This window comes from Topomyia yanbarensis, chromosome 3, assembly GCF_030247195.1.
Source record: "Topomyia yanbarensis strain Yona2022 chromosome 3, ASM3024719v1, whole genome shotgun sequence".
NCBI classification, from domain to species: Eukaryota; Metazoa; Arthropoda; class Insecta; order Diptera; family Culicidae; genus Topomyia; species Topomyia yanbarensis.
This window is the reverse complement of record NC_080672.1, coordinates 5277162-5299896: the sequence shown is the minus strand read 5'-3', so window position 1 is coordinate 5299896 and position 22735 is coordinate 5277162. Positions and strand designations below refer to the sequence as shown.

The 22735-nt window shown below is 37.0% G+C and overlaps 1 protein-coding gene across 1 annotated transcript in view; it reads left to right on the top strand.

The window, feature by feature from the left end:
• Positions 1-20023, top strand: part of LOC131692908 (heme transporter FLVCR2) — a 174902-nt gene extending 154879 nt beyond the window's left edge. Inside the window, exons 8-10 of the mRNA XM_058980295.1 lie at positions 4180-4304; positions 4561-4671; positions 4803-20023. Of these exons, the coding sequence (XP_058836278.1) occupies positions 4180-4304; positions 4561-4671; positions 4803-5073 (507 nt within the window). The 3' untranslated portion in view covers positions 5074-20023. The remainder of the gene's footprint in view (positions 1-4179; positions 4305-4560; positions 4672-4802) is intronic.
• The last annotated feature ends 2712 nt before the right edge of the window (positions 20024-22735 follow it).

The following is a 22735-nucleotide window of genomic DNA, read 5'->3' as shown; positions in this document are numbered from 1 at the left end:
CATATCGTTCTCTTGCGGATGGCTTATGCTATTAGCAATAATTTATTTTATCTATCCAATTAAATTTTTGTTACGAGGATTTCAAAACTTTTCTCAGAACTATTACTTATCAAAAACAGGATGCTTTAATCAATGAAGTGCTCGAATTAATTATTATATTATATTATCAATTGCATGTTGCATTTTATGTAAGCTGTTGTGAAATAACGGGTGCGATGTTTGGCATAAATACGTTAGGCATAAGTACGTTAGGCATAATGTACGTTAGGCATCATGGGCGATATGCATAATTCACAAAAATATAAAGCTTTCGTTTTTATAGAGATTTCGGTTATTTTTTCAGATTAAAAAAGGACGCTTTGCTACACAGAGAACAGACATATAAGTTAGAACAAACTTTCCCGAAAAACCTGTGTAAACATTTAAATGAAAATACGTTGAAAAACACCATCGCATACAGGTTCGCATGCGTGAGTCACCATTGTATTCAAGTTTGCACACAAGTCCCGTATAGCGATTGTTGGCCGATCGAAGCGCCGACCAGTGGCAAGTTGCTACTCGCTGATGTCATTTCAAAGCGACAGTTTTATTTCTTACACAAGTTGAAAACTTTACTTGTATGTCAGTTCTCAGTGCTTTGCTATACCATATCTTCGCATAACTTTAGCGTGAGACTCCAAAATGAAAAATACCATGCGAGATATTTAACTCTTGTATGTGTAGTTTTTTTTCTATTTTTTCTGTAGACGAGATGAAGAAAATATCCCTTCATTTAAGTGAACAGTTTGGTATAAGCACATTTCAAGCCTCTTAGATTTATTACTAATACAGTTGCATCCAAATATTAAAAAAAGCAGTGTCAAGTACAGGATCAACATTAGGCAACGGATTCTACGTTTGCGATGATACCTTTTTCGTTTCGGTAACTCGTCACAGTGCAGGATTAAACTTTCTCTCATATCAAAGAGATTCCGCAGTTCTATTCGTGATGGCCTCAAGAATATAATCATTATGCTTAACAATATGGGAGACAATCAATATAGAACCAGCAATATTCGTATATTTGTTGAATGAATAATAAAATGCATCATTCTTTCTTTCATGAGCTGTTCGTCAAGGTTATATATTTTCTTCTTGGACAATTTCATTGTGCATGCATGAAAAATTAATCTAAGTTAACCCTTACATGCCCAACTTTTTGTAGTGTTCATATAGTTGACACGAAAAACCCGCTTTGAAAGATGCTTCTTTCGCAGTGCTGGAAGCTGCTTAATATTTACCTTCCGCTTCTCAACACAATTCTTCTAGAAAATTTTCAATATTCTATATGCTAGGAAAACATAGTCGAAGAGGGTCCAAATTGATGCATTTTATTAGTTTTCAACAATAATGGAAAATAATGAAGATATATCAAAATTTTATTTATCAACGCTAACTGTAAATATCTCTGGTAGTACTGCTCCAGCACAGTTATATCAGACTAATAGAAATAGCTTCAGTTCTAAGTTCTAATAGTACCAGTTACTGGTCTTACTTGTTTTTTTGAGAAAATTTTGCCTAAATCAAAAGTTTTAGCAGTTTCAAACTGTTGTTTACAAAAATCATGGGCATGAAGGGGCTGATGTGCGTTATTCATACCTTAGTACAAAATAGGCCGATTTTAAACAAGAGTATTAGTCTATTTTAAAGATGTGCAATTTGTTTATTAGTTCATTCGATGTGCATTCGTTCTGCATCTTTTATTTGAGTTAAGCTTTTTTGAGGTTTTTACAATAGAATAAAATGTTGATCGAGTTCTATCAGCTTCCAGAGTAATTCTACAACATCACAAAACATTTCAAACATTTTCGCTCTTACCACCCGATGCTGTCACCACCAAAAAGTTATTATAGGTAAATGATACTTCAACATGATAATTTATGCCTAACATCCATTATGCCAATCGTCCATTATGCCAAACGACCAATATGCCTAACGTATATTATGCCTAACGTCCATTATGCCTGTTGGAACACGAACTGATCCGGAGGGGCCTGCTAGAATGATTTACACTCATTACAAAATTCTTCGCAGGGTGTCCCGATCAGAATGAAATAACAAGATTATAACAGAACACAATTCTTGTAACATATTGTGTAATAAATTAGGTCTCGTTAGTTACAGAAATTTATAACAAGTAACAATGCGAGATATAGTTCTGAAATATTTTTGTTATGTGTTTCTGATCGAGTTCTTATCAAATTTAGTGCAACTCGTTCATATTTATCTGCTAGCTAGCACTGAGAGTTCCTCGACGGTGCTATTTCTCCCGATACCCATGCCCAGTTTTCGCGAGCCACGCCGACGGAGAGATAATCGGCGGTGTAATTTTTCCAAACAAATATATTACGTTTTTCTCCTACTTTGTGTTTTTCCTCCTTAGCTTTTGTTGCTTGGCCTCTGACTGACCTTTGCTGTGTAACTGGTCTACCCACTACTGTTGCCAATATCGAAACTTGTCGTGAACTGATCCAGAGAAGCCGACTAACTTGACATTATATATCAATCGTTAGTTATTTTCTATCAGTTCACACACAATACTATACTGGGGTAGTAACAATTAGGCGCATTGCATTTAATTGATAAAAAAAAAAACAAAAATGTTTTGTCACAAATCAAAATTTAATACAATAACGCAAACGTGCAATCTATCGGTTCAATCGTAATTTACTTACCACAACTTAGAAAAATCATCCAAAAGAAAATGTTGTTATATGAGGTAAGTAGAAAGTTATTTTTGGTGGCGGAGTAAAAATTTATCAGCATGTAATCTTCAAACTTACTACCACAACTTTGAAAGATTGCGCTAATTTTTAATACAATGAATCGAAAAAATTAATCTTTTTCTGAAAAGTTACACATTCAACAAATATTTTAAAGAAAATGACATTAATTGGCGTCAGTGGCAGCGCATGACGGCTAATTATGTTTGCTTATCAACTATGCTGTTAGACTCGGGTGGCACACCCGATTGCTAGTTAGCAGAAGGCAAAATATTGTTATATGTCCATTCGATTATGATCATATAACGCATTTTAGTTCCAAATTACCATTCTAAGTTTATAACTGATTTACACTAGAATACCTATCCGTCTGTCAGTTTTCATATCATTTCTCTTAGTCATCAATTTGTCGAAAATAACCAACAAAATCGATGAAGTAGAACTTTGCGCCAACTAAATTATACGTTATGTACAACACGATGCTCACAATCAAGGGCAATTGCATCGATTTTAGTTAAACACAGTTTACTTCTGTTCCCTTTGATATTAAAATTTCCTGTCTAGCTGAAGATGTTTCGATTTCACGATGACATTGACTTTCGTTTTTTCCTCTCCCTCGGTTCCTCAATTTACATTTCAAAGCAAAGTGGACTCTACCTTTCAACTTTCAATTCGCTTGACTTTTAGTAAATTTATCATGTTTATTGAAGTATGAACTATAACTAAATTGAAGCAAATTTAGTAAAGTGTGTATAATAGAGCTGAGAAAATTTACGACGGAGAAAAAACCGATTTTTCTACTGAATACTAATAGCTTCAGCCTTCATCAAAATCTTAAGCGAGATTCCAGCAGGAATGGGTACATCGTGAAACTGGAAAAAATGATTAATTTATGATTAGATGGAATGATAAGAACGAACACTGCTATGTAATCTACGGAAAAATAAAATATTTTCGTCCAGAAGCTTCCCGTCGACGCCTACTACCAACGAAACACACTTGCATCGTTCATATGGAACAAAGTTTGACATTCAACCGTAAAGTACATCATTTTTCATGTTAAGCAAGTCGGTGTAATGGAAACCAAGCTAACTGATAAAATAAACAGTAAAAACGGGTATATAATTTTAATAGCGTTATGTTATGATTTTCTGATCGAGTAACTTCGACCTTTATCAACATCTAAAGCTGGGTGGCGTAACAGGTTCCGCTAGAAACGAGCAAATCGTAAAACTGGGGAAAATTATTCTTTTATAATTAGATGGAATGATAAGAAAGCACTGCTATGTAATTCACGGAAATTGAAAATATAATCATCCAGAAAGAAGCTTCCCGTCGACGCCTACTACGAAGGGCCGACCCGAGGGGCTACTATGTACTTGTATATATCTGACTCTTTTCTTTTCCACTTTCACAGATCGTCCTGACCCACTATCCGGGCCATGAAGTGGACGCCGGTCGTATTGGCGTCTGTATCGTTTTTGCCGGAATGCTGGGCTCTGTTGCATGCGGTGTGGTTCTCGATAAGACCCATCGATTTAAGTGAGTATCGATGACTATCACCATGTACGTCTTGCTTCCTCTCTCTCGCACTTCTTGGTGCACCGTGTGAAGATTAGGTTTATATTCACGAAATTCAACTCGGGTCAAGTTGTACGTCGTTATTGCGTTTATCGTTGTGATTTTTGCTCTTGATCTCGTTTGTGCTTATGTTTTAAGTGTGAAACCTATTTATCTGTTTTTCTCTGGTGCTATGTACCTACCAGGATTATATTAAAAAATATTTTCTTATCCTCAGGGAAACAACGCTGGCCGTTTACATATTTACTATGATTGGGATGTGGATATACACGTTTACCCTATCCACTGGGCACATTGCCGTTGTTTATATAACTTCATCCTTGCTGGGGTAAGTATTGGAACTGGTCGAATGGAATATTTTTGGTCATTGTGTTTTCAAACAATAAAACGAAATGTTTTAAATAGTTAATTCTGTACAATGACGTAATTATCGTTATTAACCCAATTAAATAAACACAGCTTTTTCATGACGGGCTACTTACCGGTCGGTTTCGAATTTGCTGCCGAGCTGACCTACCCGGAACCGGAGGGCACTTCAACAGGATTGTTGAATGCAGCGGCTCAGGTATTTGGCATTGCATTCACCATGATCTACTCGGAGATCCTGAACAGCAGTGGGGACATTGTGGCCAACGTTACGATGGCGGTAATGTTGTTCATTGGTTCGGCGGTAACGGCCATCATCCGGTCGGATCTTCGCCGGCAAGCGGCACACAATCCGAACGCTTAAAGCGAGCAATAGTAATAGCGCTGTGCGCGGCTAACAGTGCCATGCTGTTATTTTTAAAATGAAACGTTTTAACGAGTGATAATAAGTCGATTGTTGTGCTATCTATGCTCACTGTAAATGTTGTTAATCATTTAGAAGAAAAAAATTAAATTAATTTATAGTTTAGAAAAGACATAAAACAGAGAGGAAGATGTTATGGTAATTTTGGGCTGTTAACTTGAGTGTCATCGAGTGGAAATGTTTTAGTGGATCAATTTTTATGCTAGCATCGGTTGGAGTTCACGACTGTTCGTCTATCACGAGGTGATAAACTTTTACGACCTATTCTTCACAAAAGGATTGAAGGAACAGGGCTATAAATGTTCACATCCAATGCTGTATTTAACCAAATTTAACTGTCCATGTATTGGGTATTCTATCAGACTAACTAAAACGTCATTCAATGCGAGGTATCGTTTGTTTTGGATTTTTGCAAGAAAACTAACGATAATAACTATTGTTTAAAAACATTTTTTTGACCACGATTTCGTTCATTAAGCACCGTCGTCTCTATTGATTTCACAACAACAACGTCAAAAATATCGATTCCCGCCGGCTCAATTCATGACATGCCTCTAAAGAAAAATACCGGAAAGCGGGAAATAGACCATCACACAAGACTGAAGGGTTGAGGAAATAAATTCAGTAAAGCTTATTTCTCCCAGTTGTTTATCGAATCGAAAGGACCAACGAAAAACGAAGTTCTCTCAAGTACCAGTAGGAAGGCATGTTTCCGATTTATAACAATGACAAATTGTTAATTTAGGTGGGTATAGCTCTTTTTGCTTTGTATTGTAGGGTCAATAGAAAGAAAAGAGTCGGTCTAATCGCATTTTCACCGAAAACAACACCTCTGGAAATGCCTGGAAATAATTTCTGTGACGAATTTCATTTCTCTGTATCGCTCTATGTATTTTTATTATTTAATTACCCGTTCCCTGATTTTATCAACGTCCTTATACACGGAGATCTTCATTCAAACGTAAAACACTCAATCACGCCTTTCAGGTTGTTTTGCAGAATGGATCCCTTTATCTGGGCCAATTCGTTGAAACTTATCAGTACTATGTCATTATGTTTTAATTGCCGCAAAGTTCTTCTGTATCAATTTTGTTGACTATTTTCGGCAACATTGAAGACTAAGAGAAACGGAAACTATGTAATTGAAAGACGGATAGGTATTCCAGAGCAACTCCGTTATAAACTTAGAACGGAAAACTAAGACTAGTCAGGCTCATATGAACGCGTGCGAAAGGAAATGTGAAGAATCTTTTGCCTTCTGCTGGTAGGAGTTGGGCGATGCACCATTGTCTACTGCATGGTCGGTGATAGAGCATAACTCATCATCATGTTTTACCACCAACGCCGGCCAGAATTTGCCGAAAATATTTAACAAAATCGATATACTTATCAGTACTGTCTTGTTGATGTGATGGAACTGGATGATGACGACTTCCGTAAACCAAAGCCTAATTTTCACCTTTAGTCGATTTCCCACGTCTCGCAGATTTAGTCTAATACAAATGCTGAACCGTGGGGGGGGGGGGATTAAAAGTCATTGAACAAAAAATCCACTTAAAACTTTTGGTTTAAGAAACAAAACATTTATTTCTTCAACCTACCTACAATAGAGGCATGGTTGATCAAGTTTCCACAAATATTTTAAAAATAAAAATCTATTCGGGTGGTATTAAACCCAAAAATGGCGAATAAAAGTATTTTCTGAAGTCCCTTCCCTTCTCAAACTTATCACGACATTTTCCGTAAACAAAACAAAATCGGAAAATTTATGTTAGGTTATTGTGAGGTGGATGGTGGTTGGAAAAAGTCTGGTTATATCTACGAGAAAGTAAGGGCTATGGTGTCCACAAATACCAAAATTCGGTCTACTCAAAATTGCATTTAAACGTAAAGCTTAGTTCGGTCCACTTGCCAACTTGGCTTCGTTATTGCCCCAGTAATAATTGAAGTTTTATAACTACTCATAAAATTTAGATTGCACTTTAAGTGTCCTTGTCAAATTGTTCTTGCATTTTGTTAAATTTATTTTAAAGTAAGCTTATTTGTACTTCGTATACAGATAATAAGAAAAAAAAACTCATTTTTTCGTTTGATATCCAAACATTCAATTGAAGTAGATATTTTTATGAAAAATATCAAAATTCAGAACAGGAAAATATTTTTTAAAGGTAAACTGAACGTTCAACTAGGGAAAATGATCACCTAGATGTTGAACTCATCAGTGAGTATCAGCGGATTTATTCGCCTTTATTATCCACCTCAAAGCAGGCCCGACGAGAGGGGGGGTCAGGGGGGGCAACTACCCTGGGGCCCGGGTCTATTTTGGGGGCCCGCATTTTTAACTGAATTAAATTTATTTTAATTTAATTGATGAAGTTTATTGTTTCTGTCGACAGTGCAAATATATTACAATCAACTACTTCAACTTTAGCGGCATTAATTGGGTTCGCAATAATACATCATTTATGTACCCAGACTCATCACACTCATCAACTAACACGTGTATCACTCAGCTACTCGACGGTTACAGCACCGCGGGGCTAGTTCAACTATGTGACGTCACTAATGACAACAACTGTATTTTGGATCTTTGCTTTGGAAGCCAGGAGCTCTCCGATCACTTTGCCGTTTGTCGTGCTCCAGCTCCTCTCGTTAAACTATGCCAACACCACCCTGCTCTTCATTGTTTTCTCCGAAAATGTGTACCTTGTACATTCGAAGATACCACTGAGAAGCTGACATATGCCTATCGCAAGACAGATTTTCGAGGAATGCACCTTTTCTTGTCTCGTATCAATTGGAATGAAATCTTGCCACAATCTGATTCAAACGCAGCGGCTAAAATTGTTTCGAACGTACTGATTTATGCTATCGACCAGTTTACTCCTAAAAAACTCAATCATGGCTGTGAATATCCTCCATGGTCGAATCGTACACTAAAAAAGTTTAAATTGGCCAAAAGGTCAGCTCTAAAAAAGTTTTCGAAATACCGATATGCTAAAGAGCCAGAATCTTCTTAAATCATTGTTACAAGAGACTTAATAAGTCTCTCTTCAATTCCTACCTTCATCGTATTCAGAGCCACCTTCGTAACAATCCAAAAAAGTTTTGGAATTACGTTAATGAACAGAGGCGTGAGTCAGGTTTACCCACTTCTATGTCGCTGGGTGATTTAGAAGCGACTTCATTGCCGGACATCTGTGAGTTATTTCGCCAACAATTCAGCTGTGTTTTTACCAATGATACTCTTAATAATCAACAAGTCTCCGCAGCAGCCGACAACATTCCCCGTAGGACTAGTATTGGACCTAATTTCACGATATCTTCCGATATTGTACAAAAAGCTTGCATAAAACTCAAGTGTTCTAACACTCCTGGACCTGACGGAATCCCATCATCTATCATTAAAAAATGCTCGTCGTCGCTTTGCCTACCTCTGTCCGTCGTTTTCAATATATCGTTAAGTTCCGGAGTGTTTCCTACCATCTGGAAATCATCTTACGTTTTTCCGGTTTATAAAAAAGGATCCAAAAGCGAAGTTACCAATCACCGAGGAATCGCATCTTTATGTGCACTATCGAAATTATTGGAGCTTATCGTTCTCGAGTTTTTGACACATTGTTGTTCTAGATACATATCAGAAACTCAACACGGTTTCATTCCCAGGCGATCTACTTGCACTAATTTAGTAGCCTACACCTCATTTATCGCTCGCTCGCTACAGGATCGATTGCAGGCTGATGCAATATACACCGATCTGTCGGCCGCCTTCAATAAAATCAACCAATGGCTTCGATCTTACTTGTCAGGCCGTAAAATGTCTGTTAAAATCGGGAATCATTTATCCTCATCCTTCGACGTAACGTCCGGCGTACCTCAAGGCAGCCATATCGGTCCTTATATTTTCCTTCTATACATAAACGATCTGGATTCATTGATTAAGTGCTTCAAGGTGTCTTATGCCGATGATTATAAGTTATTCCATATAGTTAAAAGTTACTCTGATGCTTTGTTTTTGCAATCTCAGTTAGACATTTTCGCTAATTGGTGCATGACTAACAGGATGGTTTTGAATGCCTCGAAGTGTTCTGTGATTACGTTTGCACGAAAACGCTCCATCGTAACATTCGACTACACTATCTTGCAAAACAAATTAAAAAGAGAAACTACAGTGAAAGATTTAGTGGTTCTTGTGGATTCAAAGCTTACATTTAAGGATCACATTGCTTTTATCTCGTCTAAGGCTTCGCGTAATCTAGAAGTTATTTTTAGGGTTACTAAGCATTTCACTAACGTACAGTGCTTGAAAACGTTGTACTGCTCGCACGTTCGTTCCACACTGGAATACGCCGCCGTTGTTTGGGCTCCTTTCTAGAAGAACAGCATTCAACGCATCGAGAGTATTGAGCGTAAATTTGTACGTTTTGCGCTGCGCCACCTGCCTTGGAGCGATCCCTACAATCTGCCCAGATACGAAGATCGTTGCAACCTCATTGGTCTTGAAACACTGTCTTTGCGCCGCAATGTGACCAAAGCGTCTTTTGTCTCTGATCTGTTATTGTCTCGCATTGACTGCCCTGATTTACTCCGTCTTCTCAACATTGATATTCGCCTCCGAAACCTTCGTTCCTACTCTTTTGTCCGTCTTCCAGTGTCTCGTACTAATTATGGCAAAAATGAACCCGTCAGTAGCATGTGTAGAGTGTTCAATCAATGTTACAATGTCTTTGACTTCAATTTGTCTCGCACTTCTTTAAAAAAATTGTTTTCGCGCACCCTTTCCCAAACCTGATAGTGTTAGCCAATTATTTATGTTAATGTTAATACTTTACCTATGTAAGATAGAGTTTAAGAAGTGTTTATTTTAAGCAGTGTTTAGTGTTAGTCATTGTATCATTTGGTTTGTTTGTTAAATGTTTATACCTAAAAGATAGAGGTTTTGTGCCTACGGGAGAAGGAGCTTTTGAAAATCCACTCCCGCGGGTTTTTCCCTCTCAATAATAATAACTACGTTCCAATCGTTCCGGTTTTCTGAAGTACGTGAACCTAACCCAATTAGATTCATTCAACAGTGCAATAGAACCATTCTGGTTTCATTTATCGCAAGTGTTTGTCAAAGTGTACAGTATGAAGTTGTTTACAATTTATCATATACTTAGCTAATGTTACTAATAAAAGTTGGATATTTTCGGAATGGGGTTGACGAGTAGATGACGAAAATCAATGAATGAAGCCACTTTGAAAACCAAGATGGCGAATTCCAGTTAAGACATCTCTATAACCTAAAATATTGACATTTTCGAAAAAAGATAATCATAGAATAGATATAGGTATATTGATTTGTGATGCGGATGATATGATTATAGAAACCTTCTCTGAACCAGAAGACGCTATATTGGCCTTCAAAAGGGCATCGCTCATCTACTCGGCAAACCCGCTTAAAAATACCCTCATAGTTTATACAGATATTGTTTGAAATAGCTCCAAGGTACCATTTCTATCATCTACTCATTAAGCCCGTTTCAAAAATTCCCAAATTGTTAGGGTTATCGAGATTATTGTTCAATCTGAAGTCTCCATTCTGGATTTCAAAAAGGTGCCAAATATCCATTTTCATCATGTACTTGTTAAGCCCGTTCCGGAAATACCCATATTGTTAGGGTTATCGATAATGTTGCTCAACCAACGAATTTTGATAAGAATGTGAAGCGAATTTTTTACGATCTAAATCCCAAAAAACGAACTAATTCAATTTACAAACCCTTGGCTTGGTCCGTAAATAGAGGTTCCAGTGTACACATTTGATGCAGAAAAATGTGGGAATTGAACTAGATACTTATTCTACCTATTAGTATTCACCAAAAGTTGAAACTCTTTCTCTCACAACTCTCTGTCTCAGTCTTTCTAACAGCAGACTTCGCTGTTGGATCCCATTCATCGCATTCGGAATGTTTTCTCTCTGAATGTTGGCGCAAATGTAACAACTGATTCCAAAACCGATTTTACCATGTTCAGAAACCAATAAAGAAAATTCGTTCAGGTCATAGTGACAACTGCAATAGCTGCATCCAGTGCCTCAAAATCATCAACATGTACCAACAATAAGAAACAAGGCAGCATCGGTGGTGCGAAATTTTACATTCAGTTGCCTATTTCTGATGAATTTGCTGAATTCAATATTCAGTTTCAATGCTTCCCTCATTCATTCACTTCCAAACTGACTGAAATTTTATGCAGAATCGAATGGTTGAGTGCAGAGGAAATATAAATTCATTCACAAACCAAAGCATTCATTTGTTATTATGTGGACAGTTTGAAGGCAGAAGTTCTTTTACATTTTCGAGCATAACTGAACTGCATAATCTATATCTGGTGCACTTTTGCTTGATGATCTCAGAGCGGACGGACGAGGAAAACAAACAAAACTTCGATTCATCGCGGCGGGCATAAATAGAATTTTATTTCTCTTTCAAGCTCACGAAGGGATGTCAATTTTTCTAAGCTCGGATTCTGAGCAGCATTAACGATGGTAGCATTAACGTGCGTCAAGGGAGCATGAACGATGGCGATATGGACTGTATGGCAATGTCGCAAAAAAGGTTTGCAATTGCAATGGCAAATCGGACGCATGTCATTCTAATGGCCAGCCACAAACAAATATTCCTTTATTATTTTTATTTTTTCATCTATTACTTATTTAAAATACTGACGACTCTGGTAAGCTAACGCATTGAATCGTATCAAATAAACAATTTTCATAAAAAATAATTTAATTGAAACGGTTGCATTTGTATAGTTCCTCTAATCGATGTTGAAATAAGAAGTCATATATGGTACGGCCCGTCAGTACTTCGAACCCCGGGGCCCGGCGCGGCTCTCGACGGCCCTGCCTCAAAGTAATATAACGTTTATGCTTCAATGTTATCAAAAACAGACAGAAGAATTGAACAATTTGAATGATTGAAACTGACCAGCACCTTTCTAAGAATGTGGCAGATTCTTTTGTACCACCCATATGTTAGCCAGATATCATTAGTACAAAAAAATTGGATTGCACTGTCGCTTCTCGAAATTTAAACCATACGAATTTCGCGCTAAATCGTATTCAGAGTTATCAGCATCCTCTCAGATTTTAATGAAACTTTCTGTACACGAGAACTTTGTCACAAAAAGCCATACTCTGTTTTTCCAATAATGATCTATACTGTCTTTTGAAAAGGGTCAAACTTTTTTTTACTATTTTTTTCAAATGGCTATAGTCTGAAAATGATAAATCCTACAAAAAATGTTGTAGGAGTGACTTTCACAAAATTAGTAAAAAATTTTGAACAGAAATATTTAAAAAATCTTCATCGACTTCTACACTGAAAAAAAAATCGAAGTTAAAAATTCAAAGTTGATTCACAAAAAAATTCCATCTTTGATTTGGATGAAATTTTGTTCCAATATAGGTAGTTATGTTCCCTACCTACCGTCAAAAATTTAAGTTTTAAGGAAAAAAGTTATTTGAAAAAAAAATTTCCTTGTTCAAACTGAATTATTTTTTCTGTGCATTTTCATCGAAAATTAAACCAATGAAAGCTATAATCGTCTCAGAATCCAATTTTCCAGCTGCTAGTTGCCTTATTCAGGCAAAAGTATCAGTAACGAATTTGGTATATATTCATAACAAACTTGAATGAGAGCAAAGACATAAGCCATTTAATTTCATCGACATATGCGAAATTTAACTGATGGTGTAGTCTCCAACAGGAGCCTTAATTGCGAAGTATGGTGTTTGCTCCTTAGAGAATCCTTGCTTCGGCCATTGAAAATTCTGGTTCGCAAGCACTTGCGTTCAGGAAAAATCAAGGAGTTTAAGAAAACAACTTATTTTCCATCAGCCTCATTTCGAACCTTTCGCCGAATCTGCTCTTCCAAATTTCGATCTTTTGGACGGGGCTAGTTTACCTGTTCGCCTTTTAGTGCTGCGAGGCATTAACCGCCATTGTTGCAAACAATTGAGCCTACAGCGACTAATCTAACTAATTAAACTAATCCGATAATGCAAAAGAGCGCTACGCCACCGACAACGACTAATTTCTACGTTTCCTTGTACACTAAAGCGCGAGCGTTCCATTGTGGGAACATCTTCTAATGTGCCTATAAATTTCCGAAAGAGGAAAATCAGTTTTCTCTCCTAAGCTTCCTCGTAAAGGCCTGAGAGTGTCCCTTGAAGGGTGCTGTTACAAAACCAAAGGAAGTGGTTTTTGGTCTCGGTAATCTTAGAAACTAGCAGGAATTTCCACATAGGTCATCAACAACCCCAAGTGTCCCTATACTTCAGTCTCTGGAACCGGGAACAGTCTCCTACTTCGTGGTGGGCAGAGATGGCTTAGAATTATACGCGAAAGGGAAAGCGAAACTTTTGAACGTCGGATCGCCCGATTTTTTTTTCAATATGCGCGACGCTAAAAATGCAAATGAAAAACATGATGAAAGCTGAAAAACGCGATTATTGGCACCGGTCCGTCAATGGATTAACGGACAGATCATCACAGAAACAATGTCTGGTGGCTAGGGCCTACGTGGTGTATTCGATTCATCCTGTGATTGGAATACACGCTTTTATGTTAATTATTATTACAGTAGTGGTAAGTGCAATCATCAAAGAGGCTGTGCTGCCTACATTTTCCTCACAAAATTGATGGTTTTATATTTACCTATCAAAAACCGTGCCTACATCGTTACAGTTACAGAAGTCTCTCCGTTTGATGGAGAATGGAAAGCACTCTTTGTATTTCCTGGGAAAAACTTGGGAGTTTTTGAGTACTTCATCTGAAAAATTATAGCAGATTACCTTAGTTTGAATTATTTCGCAGTGCTTCATTCCGGGTAATGAGAAGGCGGACACTTGGATTAGAATGATAATGAAAAGGACATTTAGGCATTAGAAGGAGATATTTATGAAAAATCGTGTAGCTTGAACGAGTTTTTAAATATTTCTTCTCAGAGGACGCTCGAGAATTGGCAAATTTCGTGGGACGATAGAAGTTCAGGAATCTCAAAAGTATCAACAAACACTAGTCCAAGAGAATGGATGAGGGTTATGACTTCATTCGGGTGATATCTCGGGTACAATGATTATACGTAGAATGCCCATCTCCGGCGTATTGGGGTCGTGGAGAGCGGTCTCTGCAATTGTGGTGGCGGTTATAGCGATATTAAACATGTTGTCTGGTCGTGCACTAAGTGTTCTAGTACCAGATCTCCATTAAACGAATCCCTTCGGCCTCGTTCCAATCCAGTCCGAGATGCAATACCAAATTCGTTACTGATACTTTTTGCATGTATCAGGCAACTAGCAGCTGTGAAATTGGATTCTGAGATGATTATGATTTTCATTGGTTTATTTTTCGATGAAAATACACTGAAAATCAGTTTAGACAAGGAAAAGTTTTTTTCAAATAACTTTTTTTCCTTAAAAGTGCCCAACTTGAAATTGTAACGGTAGGTAGGGAACATAATTACCTATCTTTGGACAAAATTTCATCCAAATCAAAAATGGTTTTTTTTGTAAATGGACTTTAAATTTTTAAAATCGATTTTTTCAGTGTAGAAGTCGATGAAGAATTTTTTCATTGTTTTTATTCAAAAATTTGACTAATTTTGTGAAAATCACTCCTACAACATTTTTTGCAGGATTTGTCATTTTTAGACTATAGCCATTTGAAAAATATTGGCAAAAAAGCTTGACCCTTTTCAAAAGACAGTCTAGATCATTTTTGGAAAAACAAAGTATGCAAAGTGGTTTTTTGTGACAAAGTTCTCATGTACAGAAAGTTTCGTTAAAATCTGAGAGGGTGCTGCCAACATTTGTTCGCGGTGGCGCGAAATTTGTCCCATATTTTTCTGTGTTTTCCGGGCTAATATATATCATTTACACGCTTTGCAAACATCATTCTTCAAATACATACGACTCAACACTCTCCAATCTCATGAGTGCCATCAACTATCGTGCTATCTATCCACATCAAAATTATAAATTTTCAAAGGCAATTGATCTTCGATTTCTAATGAAGATACCGAAAATGTCAAACGCAGCAATCGTTGTTATACTGTATTGCATGAAACGAGCGTGTAACAACAAATCAAGGTAGGCCATGGGACAATGCGTGTGATAAAATATTTTAGAGAAAGTTTTCAACGCGACCTAAGTAACATTGAGAGCTCTTTGTTTACTTTTTCTTTCGATTATAACCGTCACTATAACACTTTTCACTAAGCCGACGGTTTTTAATATTTTTTTTTGCAAAGATTTTAGTAGTGAATGTGTTTCAGACCAACAGAAGAGAAAATAAACAAAAAGAATCTTCCATTGTTACTTACGACCTAATCTAAATTTTCTCCAGATTTATTATTTTGGATGTATCTGCAACGTCCGATATTAGATCGTCGTTGATGTGCTATCTTATGATAAGCGCCATTTAGAACATTTCGAGATAAACGATTTTTAAAGTTTGAGATTAAATATCTTATAACTTATAACTGGTTGAAACAATTCAAAGAATACAATCGATCCTTCTTTCTATTAGGTATTAATTTATCGAATATTACGCAGATCTGTTGACTATAGTGAGAGTTTTCAATAAAAATGAAAACAAAGGTCGCACTCACACGTGTCAAAATTTGTATGACGTGTCATAATCGTGCATAGGAAATTTCCTATACAAATAAAGCAATATTTTTTAATTTTTATTCCTATTTTCGGCCTAATTTAGTCTTGAAACAATCGGTGAGATGCATTTTAGAGGAAATAAGTCAAAGAACCCAAGAAAAATAGTAATCATTGTTTACAGTATTGCCAAACATGCAATTTTCCCAGTTTAAAAACGGCATTTTACTCGCAATACATGTATTTTTCTTTTAAAGATCAAAATATGTAAAACTTCAATATAACTTGAGCCAATCCCCACATAAAGTGATTTGGAAAAGCTCAAAATTTCTCATGACTTTTCTCACTATACTTCAGTAATAGGTTTGCCACCTCTAGTGATGCTTTCACCCAGAGATTTTTACTGGTCTAGGCCTAGGTTAGGCTGCGAAAAACATGAGTATAGGCTTAAATCAGACAAAAATATGAATCGAAACGATTTTTTTTGACATTTTAGAGAACTATAATCGTTTATTATTACCCACTGAGATGAAACGAAACAAGTAAGAACTTTTTCATTTAATCAGTAACTCGTCAGGGTATCAATTTACGCTGGTAGGAAAGCTATCAAATTGACTCACTGAGTGTTTTGTATTGGCAAAGCATAATGCGTAACAATGTTCTGTTGCGTTTACATTAATCATTATGTACACACATTTTTCGCGATATTTAACAGTTCTGTTGGTTTAGATGGGAGTAGAATTCCTCTTCCCCGGCTAACCGCAAAGAACCCAAGAGCACCAGCCATTCTCGCTGTAGTGGATAAGCCGAACGAGCATTGCTATTTACCACAGCGGAAGAGAAGGGCGAAAGGTCTTCCGAAATTGTTTGCGTGTTATTCGCCGCAAGGATGTTCCTTCTTAGTAAATCTTTCCTCACTGATCAACAGTTAAGGACCGTTGCAGGAGCAGGCAGCATAACACCAGAAGGATTCGTTTGAAACAAATAAATTCAGCACTGTAAAAGTTTAAAAATGTGTCGTCTCACCAGGCCCGGAGCATCGACGTGTAACCCGGAGGCCCGGAGATTGCCTCCAAAAGCCGGAGTCTCCGGGTCAAACCAAGCAGAATTTCAAAATTCTGAAAGCGCCGTTTTGTAGACGTTAGATATGCTTCTAACTCAGAATGGTGTTTGTCGTAAGATAGCTAAACAGCGACGAGATATGGAGTTAAATGAGTATAATCGAATGAATGAGTCACACAGACTACTTAAAGCATATTTATTCAACTCTCAGATTCATTCTCACCAGTCAAAAGAAGCTTCGATTTTTTATAGCTCCAGGTTTCGAACTGACCCGTAACCTAGTATTGCATAGGATAACCATATCAGTCGAGTAAAAACCCAGCACAGTAGTAAGAGAATTCCGTATTTCCGCTGATGTAAAGTCAATTTAACCCTCAAGATGGCAAGCTAAAATTGTGACTTCAAGAAGAATCGCTCATAAGACCCAATTAAATCGAAAGCCTCTTTTTTGTCGATTTATCAGTGAGAGAATCGAAAACAAAAACGTTCGATTATCTGTATTTCAAATTACAAGTCCATTGAAACTAGAGAACTGTAACTAGCCGGGCTTCTGAAACACCTTGGCTTTTCGAAGGTTAACGGTAATTCCTGTTCAATCGTGCCTGTCAGACTTCTCCCAGGTTTTCGTTAGTAAAAAATATCTCGTTCAATTTGTGCAGATAGTTAACAAATCGGGTCATTCTTGCGTTAGAATGAGATCACTGAACACTTCTTGAGATTTACACACATATGGTTCATTCTATGCCAGTCAACAAAAAAGTTGGTGTTAATGTTGGAGGAGCCTTCAATCTTCAATTGAGCGAATCAGACGAAATATCATGAGATCATTCGCGAAAAACATTCGTGAAGTCTTTAGCACTACATGTACATCATTAAAGTACAGCAAAAACATCAACGGTACCAGGTATCATCCTTGGGGTATTTGTTCACTTTGGAGTAAGTGTGGGTACCTGGAAATCTCTATCTCTCGATCAATGAGGAAGGATCGAAACAACTAACACTAAAATCATAAGAACTCTTATCTGCGGGAAGAAGGGTTGAAAAGTTAAAAAAAATCCTTACGTAATTAGTGTACAACCCCCTAGTAGAATAAATAATTTGTTGTTATAATTTTTAGCATTTTCCACCGCGCATCTGGTGGCGTGCGAGGGACGTCCAGTTTTAATTTTATGTTGGCTTTATGAGCAGCTCGTTAACATACAACTATGAAATTGACTTGTTTAGTTTCGTAATTTTGTTAGAAGCTCATCTCATTTTAAAACAACGTTTTTAGTCTCACTTGATGTTATCTCTCATTATATCTATATATTTGATAAATTTAAAAAAAAACATTTAAAACTACTTCTCCTATAACAACTAAGTTCAGTTCAACCATTATTTTGCATTGCATTCTCGATGCGCTCAAGTCAACAGCTACTCAGCAAGCCGTGAACAAAAACAGAACCTTCTGTTGTCGACTATCAAACAGATAGTCGCAGTATTGACAATGTGATACTTGTTTTTCAATACAACAATTTTAAGACAAAATAAGTGTTACCAAAAAATAAGGCAATAACATAATTATATTATAAAGGAATCATCCGATTCAACCGACATAGTACTAAATAGTTAGTAGTTAGTATTAGCTGTGATAAATTGTTACCTTAGAATAGAGCATAATACACAAAGCTTGCATTAAAAACCAAATCACAAATTCACCAAATAGCAAGTCAATGTAATAGATTTGTAATCTGTAAAAGATAAGGAAACACGATAAAAACAATATCGCAAGGTTTTCAAGGATGATTTTGGCAATCAAATAATGGCTTTCAGCCATTGCCCTTGGATCAAGCATCGAGTGTCCCCTTTTTGAGCAGTAGTAAATCAGACAATAAAACAATGATACACCAATCGAAAATATGTGAATGTTTCAAAATGATGCAAATACCTACCCACCCATTTCGCTAAAATTATAAAGAAAACAGTATGAGAATGAAATGGTAATAAAATAGAGAGAGCACGAAATCGAACATTTTATAATGTATTTATTGACAATTAAAATGTTCAGATTAGTCGTTACAGTTGGTATTTCTTCCAATGGGGCAAATTTTATACTACACAATTTGTAATTTTAACCTGAAATTGATTTAGTTTTAATTTCGAACAGCAACAGTTTCCACTTTATTAAATTAAACCTTCGGAAGTCGCAACGTCCTGAATTTCAGGCGAAATCGTATTAGGGCATCAGGGCGCCTAAATGAAAATTGTAAGCCGAATGCCGGAGGTATAAATGACACATCACTGTAAAAATCCGATCATAAAAACTCATTTTCAGTAGAGTGAGGAACTCCTACGTAGATAGCGTGCCAACCCGCGAAAAGATAGGTAACGATGTAAAACCCCTACATGTATGCAAATTAAACACAAGCTGTTACACAAGCATCGCACGGTGTGGCTTTGGTAGGAAAATGATCCAAAAATAATAAAAGAATAAACGAATCCACACGAACAAACTTAACCCAATGACAATACACAAAATACCTTTAGAGAGTATAGATATATGTACTAAACAAGTCCTTAGATGTACACAGTTGACAAATATACCGAGTTATTTATTGGGAACCCAGATCGCACTCGTTATCAGTAGCATATTTTAGAAATTGCATATTTTAGGAAGTTAAACACTGAGTAACAACTCAAATCTCGCGGTAAGATTTGATTCCATATAAAAGGGGTAGATGATATTTTAGATTGTGTGAACCAGAACAACAAGAGATGCTTATTATAATATAAAAAGTGTTGAAATTGAATGACAATAAACTGAAAGAGCTATTTATATCGTAATCTATCCTATAAATATTAAATTTATCTATACCAAGCCAAAGAACGGTGAACAGATCATTAAATGTTCTCAATCAACATCACTATCAGAAATCTAAAACCATATACCAATTTCCACAGCATGTCAATTGCTCACTCCTCTAGCCAATGAAAGCGAGATAACGAAAACTCGTACAGTTAATCTATAGTACCTATATTAGCTTAGTGCTATGTGTCAGATTATTGGTAACGTCTATTCTAACAAGTAACTCAATTTCTTCATCTAAAACTGAACGCAGAAAATCGAATGATTCATGAGTATGTATGAAGAAAACATATTTTATCGGAAATATATTGCAAAACAAACTCAATTAACTTAAGCTGTTTTTATTATCCGAAAAGAATTTTTCAGTCACGCGGTTTGTCTTTTCCGTTCAACGTCTGGTGGGTGATGATTGGTTCTTTGATTTTGTGATATTAATTGGAATGAGATTTTTTGCTATCAGTAGTTTACTCCGGTAGGAAATCCATCATCTGGTCTGTTCTGTTTTATCGTCATGGTTAATATACTGAAGTACCCGGTTACGATATTTAGGAATGGATTATTTTTTGTTTCCAAGAGATATCGGCTGATGTTTCTTTCCATTTAAATAAAATGAATAAAAGTGAGCTTAAATCTCAAAATTCAAAATTGTCTAAACTTGGATATGATTTTAGCTTATTCAAGCTTCTTTCGATGCATTTTTAATAGTTCTACAGTTGTGTGAGGCTATTACGCAAGTGATGGGTTAATTCATTTTCTTCAGCAATCGTAACATGAATGAATAGAGTAGTGGAAGTTGATCATTTGTATTTAATTTTTTGGTTTAAACGTTGAAAAGGTAGGTAGGTGAAGTTCATTGGCAGCTGCAACCTGCTGGCAAGGTAGGACGAAAAATATCTTATTCACTCTCACATTCCACGTAAAAATCAGTTATCCTCAAGGATTCAATAATTCAATCTTCAATTTTGTGTCCAAGCTGTTCTAGCCTAGTCTGATATAGTTTTTTTTAATTCGTTTATTTGATAAGGCACGTTTACGTTAGCTTAAAGGTGCCAATTTTGTTTCGTTTTACATTTTAAATTACTTAAAACTAGGGGATTACATATTGATTTTTTTAAATGAAACTAATGAGTTTTTATAGCTACCTTATATATCTACACAAGGGTGTAATATGATTTTCGTAAGATTAAGAGGGTCATTTAGTTTTTATGGCAATATGGTTTGACATTTTTACCAGTGAGATTATTGGAGCAAATAATGTTTAACAAGGGGGAAATAACTACGATTATCTTAAGAGTAGAAATAACTAGAGGGCGTGATTGAATTTTGTAAAGATTCGTAATTAGAGTTATTTTTTGTGGGTAATAGAGTTGGGCATTTTCAACGAGATTATATAATATAATAGTTAAAACTAGAATAGACAGGAAGAGCTAAATGCTTCGGGAAGATATTTGGGGAGGGGGTAGAGGTGTTACTTCTGTGTATAAGAGTCAGGGGAGGGAGGGTAAACAAAGACGACAGGGGGAGAAAATGATTTCAGTTTCAGGCATCGGGAGGTCAGGTCCCGTATTGGTCCCGTGTTTGTTGGCTCATTCGACAGAGATGTTTTGTGTCGCCTTGGAGTCGCATAAAACCATCGTGGGTGTACGGTACAGCTGGAAGAGAGCGCTTCTGAGAATGATAAGGAAAATAAGAAGTGGCAGATAAATTTTTATATTGATTGTTTTTACGAAGGTGTATATAAGGGACATATAGAGGACATCGCGGCTTGCCCGCACATCTCAAACCGGGACGTTGGGTGGTCTTCCTCGGGCCCGGAGGGTGTCCATAAGCCGAGACCTGGCGGAACTGTACTCGGTGCACGCCCAGACAATGTGCTCGATATCGTGATAGCCGTCGCCACAAGCGCAGATACCACTATGCATGATCCACAATATGCCGGAGATGTGCATCCAGCGTGTAATGGTTTGCCATGAGTCGGGACATCACACGAATAAAGTCACAACCCACATCCATCCCCTTGAACCAAGGTTTCGTCGATACCTTAGGGACTATCGAATGTAGCCACGTTCCTAGCTCCCCATTGCTACACGAGTTTTGTCAACTCTGGAGGGTTCTCTGATGAGTAATACTGAAAAGTTCGCTGAAGCAAATTGGTCTTTCATAAACGTCACATTCTAGGGCACCATCCTTAGCTAAGGAGTCCGCCTTCTCATTGGCTGGAATGGAGCAATGAGAAGGGACCCACACCTAGGTAATCTGGAAAGAGTTATCAGATAAAGCACTCAGTAGCTCCCGTATTTTCCCCAAAAAATGCGAGGAGTGCTTTCCATGTTTCATCGAGCGAATAGCGTTAATGGAACTGAGGCTATCCGAAACGATGAAGTAATGGCCTACGGGTAATGTTTCAATGACTCCAAGGGTATACTGAATGGCAGCTAGTTCTGCGGCGTAAACTGAAGCGGGGTCACTGAGTTTGTAGGAGGCGGTGAACTTTTGATTAAAAATACCGAAGCCAGTGGACCCTTAGAGGTTTGATCCGTCAGTATGAAACATCTTAGAACAGTCGACTTCTCGGAATTTATTATAAAAAATGTTTGGAACCACTTGAGGGCGTATGTGGTTCGGAATTCCACAGATCTCGTCTTTCATGGATGTGTCGAAGAAAACAGTAGATTCAGAAGTATGTACACGGTTGGGATGGTAAGAAGAAGGGTTAATATTATGCGCCATGTAGTCAAAGTACAGGGACATGAAACGGGTCTGAGAATTGAGCTCAACAAGCCTTTCGAAATTTTCAATCACCACCAGGTTCAAGATATCGCATCGAATGAGCAATCGATATGAGAGTTCCCAAAATTCGATTTTTCAACGGGAGAACGCCCGACAGCACTTCGAGACTCATCGTATGGGTCGACTGCATGCATCCTAAGGCGATACGCAAACAAGGATACTGAATTCTTTCGAGTTTGATGAAATGTATGTTCGCGGCGGAGCGAAAGCAGAAGCATCCGTATTCCATTACCGACAGTATCGTTGTTTGA